At 37.6% G+C, this 14933-nt stretch overlaps 1 protein-coding gene across 4 annotated transcripts in view; it reads left to right on the forward strand.

Moving 5' to 3' along the window:
- Window positions 1-357: 357 nt before the first annotated feature.
- LOC122556594 (UPF0461 protein C5orf24 homolog) overlaps window positions 358-14933 on the forward strand; it is a 35508-nt gene continuing 20932 nt past the window's right edge. For 2 of the 4 annotated variants that reach the window (XM_043703469.1, XM_043703464.1), the window contains exons 1-2: window positions 358-763; window positions 10194-10229. In XM_043703469.1, the coding sequence (XP_043559404.1) occupies window positions 724-763; window positions 10194-10229 (76 nt within the window). In that variant the 5' untranslated portion in view covers window positions 358-723. Of the gene's footprint in view, window positions 764-10189; window positions 10230-14933 lie in introns of those variants that run through there. The other 2 variants (XM_043703466.1, XM_043703468.1) reach the window with 2 other exon arrangements.

The following is a 14933-nucleotide window of genomic DNA, read 5'->3' on the forward strand; positions in this document are numbered from 1 at the left end:
ATTAGAAATATTTCAATTGTACACTGTAATGAAACCAAACCTGAAATGCTAACATTTAAAACCCAGTGTCGACTTTTTTTCCCCACGTCTTTGTGTTAAGCCTGTGTATATATTTTATCTGTGGCGGAAAAATAAAAACTCAGTAACATTTTTGACTCCCTCTGTATAAATATTTATAATTACAAAAGAAAACATTTAAAGACAGGGGTGGGCAAAAGCGTTGATGAAAGATTAAATAAAAAGAGCATTATTCCAGGAGATGAAGGCCTTTTGTGAACAAGCCACAGCCAGAGAATATTGAACATTAAAATTTAATTATTTATTTGCTCTGCTGGTCCTTTATTCCCGGGGCGGAAGTGCGCTTGCGCTGCACGTATTTCCGTGTTGTGACTTTCGTTGCTTTAATAAAGGTTGCAAAGGGATCGCAGCGCCTGTGGACGCCAAAAAAAAAGGAAGAAGCAGACATCAATCCAGAACTATATTTCAGCAGCATCGCGGTTCCTTTTATTAAGAGAGTTTGGTAGGCGGTTTGCGTGGGGTGTGTGTGTGTGGTCTATCAGGATCTGAATTATTTCGGTCGCAGGGCTTTCGAAGGGAATTGGGTGAAAATAAAAAAAGAACTGGAATATGGCAGGATGAGCTGTGCCATGTTCTTACTTGGCTTTTAGCTTTTAACCCTTTCTAGTGCTTGCCAGTGCAAAGCGGCTCCTGGCCAGACCCTGGATGCAGCAGCCGGATCGCTGCTGTGGTCTATTGTGTCAAGGTAAGAGCATTGTCACATTGCATTTAAACAGGTTACATAAAATAACAACACTGACCATTGTTTTTTTTTAAATTCATACTTTTTTTTCTCATGGAAGATTCAGAAACACATTTTAGGAGGTCGAAAGTCCCGATTATGTTATTTTAAAATCTACCCCGGCTTGCAACTTGGTGTTCGTAAATAGAAACTATCTTGTTGTGATAACGGCCAGGGTACAGGATTCACGCAGGTAATTCCCTCAGGTGGTTGTTGCAGTCATGATCTGGAAGTGGCCACCACGTTCTTCTTCCCCAGTTGTCTTCACTTTTTGTGTCCTGCTCATGTAATCGTTTGCATGCTGAAAGTGTTTCCAACAAGTGGACAAAAGAACAAAGTCCAAAATATAGGCAGCTCTTGCTGCTGGGGATCTTGCAAGGTTTCAAATGGTGTGCAGTGCATTACTAGATAGCTAGTCTGTGTGGGAAGTTTGCAAAACAAATAGTGATAGTATTGTGTTATTTGGTACATAGATGGCCCAGTATCAGACTTTCCAGTCAAATACCTATATTGTGAATCTTTAATTGACCCAAAAATGCATTGTGTAGTTATAATTTTTCTTAAATGATTAATAATAATTTGTGATATTACATGTGAATCAAGTGTATGCTGTAAATTGTTACCTTAAATCTATGAAATGCAATGTTTATCAATGTAGAAAAAACATAATTATAAACTCTTGCCCACATCACATTTTGGAAGTATATGAGAGAGAAATGGATGGATATTTTGAAAAGTAAAGAAAAATGGGGAAAGGACAAAAACTTAGATTATATAAGTATTAAGGACAATTTTATTGTAGGATTAAACAAGATTTGGATTTTATATTAGAAAGGCTAAAACCATTTGTCCTTTCTCGTAACACTATGCTTGGGGAGGATGTGACCTTCTTGAAGGGTCAACTTCATTCACTCTGTATAAAGTTGCTGAGTAGTCATTGGTCAGATGTAGTATGGCTCAGGAATGATGCAGTGCCTCCTACCAACATACTGGTACCACTCTCACTCTCACACATTACTAATAAGCACTTAAGACACGCGTTTGTAGTCCTGTGACTAAGGTGTCCCATTAATGTCAAATGCAAGGACAGTAAATTTTGCTATATTATATTCATGTGGCCTGATATTGGAGCTAATTTATCATTGTAATTAAATTTAAGACTCCTAGCAGTTACAGTTTGAGAGCAGATTTGTTGTACTGTTTTATATTTTTAAGTGCTGTTGGAAAGCACAGCAGTTTAAGCTCACGTTTCACAAATTTGATCTTGGTTTTGTGGGAATATGGAATGACTTTGGGAAAATGTACTTGGTGTTAAAAGGACAAGTCACAGATTGCCCATAACCAGTGTATTTTTCAGCAGTCCTGGCTGAGCAAATAATACCCTTGTGAGTACTGCTTGTAAGGTGATATTGTAAGACAAATATAAATATATTCTGACTTGAAATTTTAACCTGTAATAGGGTTGCTACAGTTTGTTTTAATGCCCCTGGACAAACATTTGGTGGGGACTGGGCAATATTAACTATGATTTGGGTGTGCCAGTGTAGAACTGGGATGTACAAAGATAAAAATCACACAACACCAGGTTACATCCAATAGGTTTATTTGGAAGCACTAGCTTTCGGAGCGCTGCTCCTTCATCAGGTGATGAAGGAGCAGCGCTCCGAAAGGTAGTGCTTCCAAGTAAACCTGTTAGACTATCACCTGGTGTAGTGTGATTTTTAACAATATTAACTAGAATCTTTTTCTCTTAACCACTATGCAGTGGCTTATTGAAATTATTTGCAGTTCAACGTTAGATAATTGGGCTCAGCTGTGATGCCCTGGATGTTTGTTAACTTTATAACAATCCAAATTTAGGCTGAGAAATGAAGTATTTTTGTGGGGACATGTACTGAGAGAGATTGCTGAGGAAAGTGTACTTGCAGGCATTTGGTGCAGGCCTTTTGAATTGATGTACAATTGTGTGGTCTCACTGTAACAACTGTTTTGTTACTAACTTGATCACGGATGTCCAGCTTCCATGTTAACTCCTATGTTGTTGCTCCATCTATTCTCCATCGTAGCAGATTGGCAACCTCCTCATGCCTGAGAAGGGAAAAAATAAAATAGGCTGTCTTTGCCCACTTTATGGGTATGTAGTGTTTCAGAGTATTAATGGGCTTTCTTTCCAGTCTGTCAACATTACAAGATTCCAGCACTAGATGGTGCTGAAAGCAACAATTACAGCTGAACATTCTTCAGGATATTCATACATATGTCCTACCAGCTTTTCCAGCCATCTTTGCTATTTCTGGCCCAGTTGTACAGCCGAGACCAGTGTTGCTCAGGAAACACTTATTTTAATTTTTGTTTTATCAATTAATAAAGTCAAAGGGGCATCCAGTGTCATAAATAAATCTCTATTAGATTAACGTAAGTGATCTTTTCACTCCCTCATAGTAAAAGTGATCAGCTTGACTTCAAAATGTCAATCAGATCATTGTTGTGTAGTAAATTAGAAAGCTTTTTATCAATTGCATCTGTCAAGTAAAAGTCTAAGCTTGCTGATCACCTAGTCTCAGTAGAATGTGCAAAGTCTGTGTAATTGTGCAACTATCTCTTGGTAAGGTTGAAAGATTCTTTTTGAAAATGGATACTGTCAATCAAAATAATTAGGGTTTTTTTTATCTCCACAATTTTTTTGTAGACTGAACTATTGTCCTCCTAAGTTATCAGACTATGCAAATTTTGACTAGGCTAATCTAAGTTCTGAGTTCGTTATCTAGAAGGCATCTAAAATGTAAATGCAAGGTTCTGGCATTGAGTAGAAAAAAGCAATTTTCTCCCATTTCCAGTCTTAATGTCATCATGGAATCAAATAATTTCTCTAGGTAATGATGGCCATTCTTGAAGAATTGAACAACTGAACCACACTGTTCACAACCATAACCTCTTCTTTGATCCTAAACTTAGCTTCTGACCTTATACCCTCACCATTACAAAGACTGCCTTCTTACTGTGGGCCATCTCTGACCATGCCTCAGTCCACCTACTAGTGTAATTTTACTTTTAATAAGGAGTTTAATTGTTCTCTGCAAGCATTGTTATAAATGGATGGATTCAACAGGAACTGGACCTGTAAATGAATGGATTTTGAGTGAATTCAAGTTCCAATCCAACCTCCTGGGTCAGGAAGTGTACAGGGAGAGACAAAAGTCCATTGTTTTTTGTCTGTACTATCCTCTTTGATCAATTAAGCGTTGAGTTTCTGCATTTTTCTTTTTTAATTTTAAGGAATTATCTAATGTTGGATATTCCTATTAACTATCTTAAATTAGATTATATTTGTAAGAACTTTCAAATAGGCTGTTTTTTTATTACTTTTAAGTGTTATCATATATTAATTAGTTTTAAATGCTTTATGTGTCAGAGCTAAAGACTGAAGTTAATTTCTGGGAAAAATGATTAACTCTTGATTACTTATTAAGTGTTAAACAGATTACAGTAATCAAGTACAGATAATTTGGGATTAGTTGGAGAATCTAGAGGATACACTACAGAAGCTCAAATACAGGGTAGGGTGGGTCGAACATTTGATTCTCAAAAAGTTAACTGCAGAACGTCAAACAAAGAGAATGTGAATATTTTAGTCAAGACTTTAACAAACGTGACTGGATCTCAAAGGTTTGCACATGATAGCACATAACAAGGTGCACAATGAGCAATAAAGATATTCTAGTGAAAAAGAATGGACACAAGTCTAATAAAGTATTTGTTACTGAGTAACTCTTCAGGCAAATGAGGGAAGCCATTTGATACCAGGGAAATTGAAGTTTCTTTCCTGAAATTGAAAATTATGATGGCTTTGGGATGGACACATGTTTATAAGATCTTGAAAAGCAAGTCAAAAATCTGTTTGGAGAGATGTGTGTTTCTACTCAAATTGCAATAACCGAGTAGGTGGTCAACAGATTGTGGCTGCATTTGCTTTCCCTTTCTCCCTTACAATGCCCAGTCTATCAGTTGAATGGCCACCAAATGCTAAATCCTATTGCTTTTCGCTGCCAACTCCACCTTCTCTACAAGTGGATGTAAAATTGTAAGCACCAAAGACGGAAATTGCTGGAAAGGTTCGGCAGCATCTGAGGAGAGAAATCCAGTGACCCTTCCTCAGAACTGCTAAAATTGTATGATTAGTTATTCGAAATAGCAGCTATGTACCTGCTCGGTTTTAGCAACATTGCGTGGATCAGCTCTTTTAATATCTGGGCTGAGGATGGCCAAATCTGTTGGAAATCCTTCATGTTGAGATGGCTTCTACCTTGCTAATAGAAGAGAGATGTCACTGAAATAAAACAAAGGACTATAGATGCTGGATATCTGAAACAACAAAAAAACATTGCTGGAGAAACTCAGCAGGTCTCACAGCATCTGTGCAGAGAAAAACACAGCTAACATTTTGAGTCCTGTGACCCTTCTTCAGAAGGGTCCCTTCTGAAAGGTCTTTCTGAAGAAGGGTCACTGAACTGAAAATGTTAACTCTGCTTGCTTTTACTGGTGCTGCCAGACCTGCTGAGTTTCATCAGCAATTTCTGTTTTTGTTTCAGGAAATTTGAATTCTACATACTATCCTTTCTTGCACTGTGATTGACAGGTATTTTCAGAACTCAAAATCTCATCCAGTTGATAATTTTCAATCTCTTCTCCATGAATGGGACTGAGGTATGGAGCAAGAATCATTTTGTAAGTCAGACTTCTCATTGCTGTTCCCATGGACTAATTGTTCATATGAAAGCAGGCATTCCTATTCACAGCCAGTACTGGCCAGGAGGCATCATACATGTACACTATTGCACTATTGCTTATTCCCAGTTCATGCTGTGGAGTAGGAGCCATCACACATGCAGTATGCTGTAAAATTCAGGAAACCTATTGGAATTGCGCTTCACAGAATGAGGCACAGGTCCCCAAACTGCTGTTCAAGCTTCTCCTATGCAGCAGAGAGTATTCCTATTTTAGTTCCAGTCTCACCTGTTTTTGATGTTATGCTTCCTGTTCCATAACAAAGTTCGATAAACAAATTCTGCAGCAGATGTCTATCCATCCTGAAGTTAAGTGGGTAGCTCTATAAAGTGTTGCCTCCATTGGCTACAGATATTGTCCTGGTCTTTGAGGCGACTGTTGCCATCTTTGGATCTGACGATGTTGATCATTGTGTTGGGAGTCCATAAATCTCTGTGGTTATTTTGGAAAAAGGAACATATCAGTGAGGAGTTTAATTTTCTCAGCTTTTCCTGTCTATCATTCATACTTTAAGTACAAGTGCTGCTTTGAAGCTTCACTTTTACTATCTTGTGAGAGAATATTTCTTCTGAAGACTTGGATCCAGTTGCCAGGTTTGGAATGCTGTCTCTATTATCAGTGAGTGTTCTATATCGCTCTCATCAAACTTGTCTTGCTGTCTTTTAGTGGTGTATCCGAGGATTTCTTAAAATGTATGAGTGATGATGGATTTCACTGATTGTCAGTCATCTTGGGTGATGATAAATGGTGCATAGTGCAATGAAACCCAAAAAGAGAGAGAAAATAAAATACTTCCCAAATCCTATGAAATTGTACAACTTCCACAGGATATCAGTTTCAAATTTAAATGAACAAGTTATAGAAAAAGAATTGACTATCAGTCGATGCTTATTTTGCTCTGAGATTAAATGACATATTTTTAAACTTCATTTATTTTAAAAATAAATGAAGCCAATTTCAATCAATATATTAAAAATTAGTTCCTTCTGGTGACTCTCAATTGAGGTCATATTCTGGTTCTACTTCCTGAAAGGAGGCTATGAAATTTTCACTGCTATATCTAGCTGGACCACAAAGCACGATTTGATCTAGCATTTGTTTGGTAAAACCGTCTTCTGATCCTTGATCAAACCATCTTCTTAATTCCCTCTTCTCTGCCTCTTCTCTTACCTTCAACATTGAGTTCTAGAAGTTCATGAGTTTCTATGTCATTAAGTTCAAACTATTCATTCAGTTGCCTCTGCCACATTTCTCCCTCCCTACAATTTGTGGGGCTTTGATTTGCACTCGGTAATTTTCTGATTTTTACGTGGTTCGAATCACCCCTACATCCCTGGTTCTGACACTGGACTTATTTAGGGAATGTGAAAGGAGGAAAGCAGTAGACAGGAATTTCAGGGCAAAAGAATCTCTGCTTTTATTTAAATATAGAAAAGTAAGTATAGTACAAGTAAAAGCACTAAACAGTGAAATTAACACTATCAATTATACAGAGGACAGTAATTAAATACACCTATTAAATTAAATACTATTAGAATCTAAATAGTAGTTCTAATCACAGAAACTTTAATCAGGCTTCTTACCCTTGGAGTCCCAGGCACTGTCACCACCCGCCTTCCCCTCCCTGCTAGCTAGGTCGGAAACTTGTGGGTCTCGGGAGTTTAAGCTCATCACTGAGGAAACACGATGTTTGAAGTACAGCTGGCTGTTTAGGTTATTGCCATCGGTTCTCCTGTTTTAGAACAGGTCCATATCCGGAAGCTTCAGTTCAGATAGCACTCAGTTGGCCCTTTAGTGAGGAAATGAGAATCCCACTGGGGATGAGGAATAAAAGGGGTGCAAGTACGCTGCTCGCTAAAAGTAGTGACTTGGTTCAACAAGGCCAGAAAATAAACAAACCAAGCATTTGGGCTTATTTATAGCAGGACGGAATTGAAAATAGAAAAGGTGTGTTTAAGTTGTATCCAAGCTTGGTGAGGCCACACTTGAAGTAGCTCATGCAATCCTGGCTACCTTTACTATGAAGATGACATGTGGCACTGAAGAAGATGTAGAAAAAGATTTACAAGAATGGTGCCAGAAATGTCTGGGTGCCCGTGTAAAGAAGATAAGCAAGGGTGGATCTCCTTCTTGTGAAAAGAGAAGGCAGAGGGGTGACCTCAAAGAAGCCTTTGAACATTTTGAAAGTTAAAATTCACACAATTACAGGCTATAGTCCAACGGGTTTAATTGGAAGCACACTAGCTTTCAGAGCGCCGTTCTTTCATCAGGTGATTGTCACAACCACCTGATGAAGGAGCGTCGCTCCAAAAGCTAGTGTGCTTCCAATTAAACCTGTTGGACTATAACCTGGTGTTGTGATTTTTAATTTTTGTACATCCCAGTCCAACACCGGCATCTCCAAATCATAACATTTTGAAAGGTTTTGATAGGATAAACACAGAAAGAATAGGATGGCTTTTGCCAATAAGTCACAGTTCTGTCAATTCTGGCTCAGGAACTAGACCACTCAGGAAAGTGGCCATGACAGGTTCTTTCTGGAGGTTACATCGAAGAGGCTGCCTTGAAGCTCCCATCCAATAAGGGATTGTGACTAGATTCCGACCTGGGTACAAATGCCAGCTTCCTTTGCAGTTTGGAATCTACTGAGGGATTGAAAGCATGAATGTGCTATAAGTAGGAGTGCAGCAACTACCATTGTAGCAAATGCAACTTTAATGGCGATATCCTTTGCATGAGATGGCTGAAAAGGCATTCCTTTCACCTGGCATACTTGAGCACTGCTATTTGTTGCCAGCAATTTAATAAGGCCAGGCACAGTTTGTGGTTTGGATGTCCAGCAATGAAACCATGCGGCTCAATTTCTCTGCTCTTGAATGGTCCCCTGCTATGTTATCATTCCGAGATATTCCAATTTAACTAATCAGGGCTGAATGCCCCATTTACTGTCCTCTTTGTCTCCTGCAGATGGAATCCCACATTTAGGAAAACTGTAAGGAGATAAGAACATGCCTGGTGCTGCACTGGCATGAATGGATTATATTTTCCTCAAAAGTTTTCTTTTGTGCGTCTTGGCAAATTCAGCCCACTGTTTCTACTTTCGAGTAAGAGAGAAACCAGGGGATATCAAAATAAGATAGCCATCAAGAAACCAAATAGGGAATTCTGAAAAGACTCATCTGGGGTTGATGAGAATATGAATCTTGCTCCACAAGGACGAGTTGAAGCAAATACTGCAGAGGCATTTGACAAAGGGTCAGTTAGACTCAACGTCAGCTCTTATCTCTCCTTACAGATGCTGCCGGACCTGCTGAGATTTTCCAGCATTTTCTCTTTTGGTTTCAGATTCCAGCATCCACAGTAATTTGCTTTTGTTTTTTTTTACAAAATATCTTTTGCTGATCTTGAGTTGCTGGAACTTGCTTTCTCAGGGGCTGTGGTATTAGAGTACAATTTCTATAAATTCTCATTTCCAGTAACATGCAGTGTATACTTTTGAGAACAAATGCATAGTTGTCTTGAACTGCATCATGTAATGATTACTAATATAGAAGACTTAGTTTTGTATAGGAGAGATCCTTACCATTTTAACTAGAATAGATTTACCTGACAGAGATAAAACCAAACATTCTCACAAAATAGAAAGGATCGCATTTATTGTTGGAATGTTAAGGGCAACTAGCTATAAGCTAGTTACAGATGTTGATGAGTACATAGATTGTATGTCAAATCTGAAAATGACCCTTTATTTTACACTTAATTTGACTAGGTGGAGTATTGTGGCCAATTGTTGAACTAGCCAAAGGCCACGAGAAGCAACACTGATAACAAGTCAACCATTGAAACTTTTAACCATCATTTTGTTGCAAGCAGAACTGAATGGTGCTTCTTGCGAATTTATCTCTGAACATATTCCGTAAAATGCATGAAAGAGAGGAGAGAAATTGATGAAGGGATCCCAAACAGCAGGGACTATTAAATATGATAGAAATTTAATGTCAAATGTCCAAGTGAAGTTGATGTAAACAGAAATCTAGACTAATGTTATATTAAAAATAATGCTGGAAATCGGAAATAAAAACAAATAATGTTGGAAAAGCAGGTCAGTCATCATCTGTGGAAAGAGAAATGGAGTATATCTGTGCTAATACAATCTTGTATGTGATCTTGTTCCACCAGATATCATTGTGCATTGATTTAGGAAAGTGTTAGACATGTAGCTATGGTATACTTAACTGATATAAGGGATCATGTTTTATGTTTCCATTCACATCACTAAATATTTATACACTTGTCTATCTGGTATTTAAACCTTTCATTGTAGCCACTTACATTACATTGTCTGCTTAAATATTTTAGCATTTTTTTAAACTAATGTCCTTACTGGGTATAAGTTGATTTTATTTAAGGCCTGTTCTTTTGCAGGTTGTAACACAATACTGCCCTCTTCAAAAATCTTCCAAAGGTTAAACTTTGTTTTATCCTCTAAGTATTATTTATAATTTAATGGAAAATCTTTTAGTGAATTAGCCTGAAAGGAAGAAAGCTTAGTTTTATGATAGAGTTAGGTAATGTCCAATTTATAACTTTTTGTCTTTCTTTCAGGTAGTTTCTATTCCTGAGAGGGTCAGTATGAATTACAGAGGTGTGTATAAATTTACTTAATATTCAATAGTGTTGGTATTAATTCTGCTTACTATGGAATAACGTTGAAGCCAATGAATCCATCTCCTCCTACAATTACATAGTTATTTGACGTGAATGGTGAAGAGATTCTATGCTTCATCTGTATTATTGCCTTTGGAAGGAAACAGATGACTATTTAAACTTTCACTTCATTCAAATGGCATCTTTTGGGTTTATGCACAAATGAAATATTTTGTATATGCTTGCAGTGTTTCCAGCCAATAGTTTCCATCCATATCTATTTTGTAAGTATTTTTAAAAGACTTCAATTAAATGTGGACACCTTCTTAAAAAAAGAAACAGCTTTCCTGTGTTTTTCCCCTCTCCTCTGGAACTATTACTTAGTTCATCCGAAATACATTTGTGTGGGTGATGATGATTTAAGTTGTTGCAATTTTGTCTTCCTACTAGGTAATATTGCAGGAAACCCTTCTTCTTAGCATTAGAATTTGGTCATCTCACCATGAGAACGTGGTCAGTGTGCAAACTACTTAGCATTCAGCTTCCATTAATAGCTTCTGGATGCTCCTGAAACAATGTACCTCCGAAGGAACACCATTCATTGACATTCATGGAGCAACATTAATACCTTAAATATATAATGCACATTCATAAAATGATCATAGCAGGTGACTATTTTGTCATCAATCTCTTTCTTTGAAAGAAAGCAATAGAAAAGATAGAACTTGCCCCTCAGGACATCACAAAATGCTTCAGAGCAAATTAAATATGTTTGAAGTGTCACTAATCTTGTAATTAAAGAATCCATAGTAACTCATTTGTAAGTAGCAATTCTCATAAACGGCGATGTGGTAAATGACCAGATGATCTCCTTTGATAGTGCTGATGGAAGGATAAATATTAGCCAAGATGCAAGTACGGTCAGTTTTACTAACACGTGTTTCTTCAATGTGTATTGGCTTTAACACAATTGAAGAATTTAGACCACTTTTTGTAGAATGCGAACTTTCCTTACTTGTATTGGCCATAATGTGATTTGAGCCCCATTAGTTTAGATGGCGTTACTATTATGTGATTTTCCTACAATGGAAGTTTTTGATCTCGTTTGATCTATCGCGTTATGTCAGAACCGACTGTAAACTGCTGACGGCTCTTATTTACGGAGTAATTGAGCAGTTAATTGTTTTCAGGTGGTGAGCATAAATTGGAGATTCACTTTGGCCAGATCTGTTGGATCTGACTGAAGTAATGGCTGTGAGTTAATATGCAAAATGTCACTTCTCGTAGTTGCTACTTTGAATGGAATAAGCATGGCAAACAATGATGCCTATTTGAAAGGCAGTATTGTCAAGAAAATAATATTCTCTTAGCCCTTCAATGAAAGTTTCAATTTAGATTGTGTAGGGCTTGAACTCTCAGCCCCAGATCTATTGGCGAGTGTGTGACTACTGTGATGAGGCTAACTAGTATTATCTTGATTTGGAGATGCCGGTGTTGGACTGGGGTACAAAGTTAAAAATCACACAGATACACACAGACACGCACACAGACACCCACACACACCCTTATAGACACACACACTCCCACATTCTCACATGCACCCCCTCACAGACATAAGACACTCTGCACTCACCACACACACACGCATGCATACACACACACACACACACGCATACACACACACACATAGCTATCATCATTGTTAACAGCTAACCCGAGAATGCAACTTTAAAAAAAAGGTTTTGTGATTTACACATGAAAGAAGTGAAACTATCATTGTATTCTAACAGATGAAAGGCTTAACAGACAATCAATTTTTCAATGTATAATTTCAGTTACATCACACTGCAAATTTTTGCTATAAATTCTGTGTTACGATCGAGCCCTCCACTATCACCTGATGAAGGAGCGTCGCTCCGAAAGCTAGTGTGCTTCCAATTAAACCTGTTGGACTATAACCTGGTGTTGTGTGATTTTTAACTCAGTATTATCTTAGAGTCATTCTTATACTCTTTCCTGAAAAGCTTACTTAGACTTCTCTTTTAAAATTATTTATGCAGATATTTTTTCTGACAACAGAAATTTCTGCTTCACTGCTGTCTTCGGAAGTATTACATTCCATCTCATCATTTGCAAAAGAAAACTCTTTTGGTGATGACATTGAGTTTATGCTCATTAATTATCAATTTCACAAACATGGAAATAACTTCTTCCATATGTCTTATTGAAATCCTTCATAATTTACAATGCCTCTGTCAGAATCCTTTTTGCACTGAAAAAGATCCAGTGTTCTGCTTACTTGGGTATCTCTTTTGCATATTCCGTGTTTCCTAAACTAGGACGCCCAAAGTGAATGCAATATTTTAACTACAGGAAGCCAATGATTTAAGCATTAGCTATTTGTGTTTAAAATTTTTTTTGTTGCTATTCAGTCAACTTGGATTCCATGTATTTTTTTGTTACAGCTTTATTGACTTGTTATCCCACTCTTGAAGCTATGCCTTGTTGGGACTGCTCACAAAGCTGAATTTCTGACTCCATAATTGAAATGAATTCATCCTTAGTTTTAATGACTTGTCCCTCAATTGGTATTATATTCAATATCAGCTCCTATCATTTATATCCAAACACACACATTTTTCCAGGCAGCATTTTATTCCTAATGATGTTTTAATATTTTTGTTTACATAATGACTGTTCACTGCACAAGGTCATCAATACAAAGACAAAGGAAAATGTTGCATGAATCAGCAGTTTCAGGAGAGGAGGTGAGAGAACAGATGGGATTTTTAAAAAAAAGTGTTGTTTTTATTTAGAACAGAAATATGCTTGTTTCTATCCTTCAAAGGGAGATTGCCTAGCTAAGTTTTCAACTGTGGGAAATGACATTCCCTCTCTACTAGGTGAATATGTGGTCACATTGTAGTCCAGAAATTACCCTGCATGAAGCAAATTGGCCAAACATGATGAATAGACAACATTGGTGGGGAGTTTGAATGAATACAGTATTTTGTTTTCAACAGAACATTGTCTGTAAATTAGATCAAGATGGAATTTTAATGGCATTTATTTTTATAATAAGTGGAAGGACGAAAAAAGATTTGCCAAAGGTGTTGTCTCAAACATAGTGCATTCTCACATTTTTGGAAAAGAGGAAGCTTTCACAATGAATAGTTCTGAAAAAACTGATTGTTTTGAGTCCAGTCATTGTCTCTTTCTCTCTCCGGATGATACCAGTCATACTGAGTTTCTCCAACATGTTTTTAAAAAATAGACTTTTAAGAATAAGTTGTTGACAAAAGGATTGGAATTCTGACAGATCCATAATGATTGCTGCAGCAGCAGTCGTAAATTATGATCATAATATTAAAGATATTGGCATGAAATTGTCACTTTAGTTGCCCAGTTCTTCAGTCTTGGAGATGACATTTTGAAGTCAAAGCACAGTAAGCATGTTGCTCATCCTGTGTCCACCTCCGCTTGGTTTAAAAAAATCTCACAAAAACAGGTTATATTCCAACAAGTTTATTTGGAAGTACTAGCTTTTGGAGTGCTGCTCCTTCATCCAGAAGCTGTGGAGCAGGAACATGAGAGACAGAATTTAGAGTAAAAGATCACAGAATCACACATGCAACTGATGAGATATAATGAACAAACCTAGATTGCTGTTAAGAGCAATATTATAAATTCTATGTCTTATGATCTTGTTCCACAGCTACCTGATAAAGGAGCAGTGCTCTGAAAGCTAGTGCTTCCAAATAAACTGTTTGAATTATAACCTGGTGTTGTGTAATTTTAATTTTGTCCACCTCAGTCCAACACTGGCACTTCTACATCACATCTCCACTTGGATGAGAGTGGTAGTGTGTGCAGATAATGTCCACTGTAGAGATACTTAGCAGGTAGAGTGTGACATCCGTCAGTATTTTGTGCTAACTTGATGTGAGCAATACCATTTTGAGGATTAATGTTGAACAGCTGAACTCCTTTTTTCAGTAATGGAAGGGACCTCCACATCTTTACCGCACCATTTAGAGCACTACTTAACAGGGTATCCAGCTAGTACTACATTAATTGCTGATTGGTTGATTGATTTATTTTGCTTAATTGTAAAGACATGGAGCATTTTCCAAGTTGTTTTGATGTTGCTGAAGTCCATAGGAAGAGGTATGGCACATGTTGAATGACTGTCTGGGAGCAAGTTCAGAAACTCGATACAGTTGTTTGCATTTACATTCATGGAGTCATAGAGATGTAAAGCATGGAAATGGACTCTTTGGTCCAACTCGTCCATGCTGATCAGATATCTTAACCTAATCTAGTCCCATTTGCCAGCACTTGGCTCATATCCCTCTAAACCCTTCCTATTCATATTATCCCTCTAAACCCTTCCTATTCATATACCCATCCAGATGCCTTTTAAATGCTGTAATTGTGCAACCTCCAATATTTCCTCTGGCAGCCCACTACATACATGCACCATCCTCTGTGGAAAAAGTTGCCCCTCAGGACCCTTTTATATCTTTCCCCTCTCACCCTAAACCTATGCCCTCTAGTTCTGGTCTCCCCCACCGCAGGGAAAAGACCTTGTCTATTTTTCCTATCCATGCTCTTCATGATTTTATAAACTTCTATAAGGTCACCCCTCAGCCTCCAACACTCCAGGGAAAACAGCCTTAGCCTCTTCAGCCTCCTTCCTGTA

The sequence above is a fragment of the Chiloscyllium plagiosum genome, chromosome 14 (assembly GCF_004010195.1).
Source record: "Chiloscyllium plagiosum isolate BGI_BamShark_2017 chromosome 14, ASM401019v2, whole genome shotgun sequence".
Lineage (NCBI taxonomy): Eukaryota > Metazoa > Chordata > Chondrichthyes > Orectolobiformes > Hemiscylliidae > Chiloscyllium > Chiloscyllium plagiosum.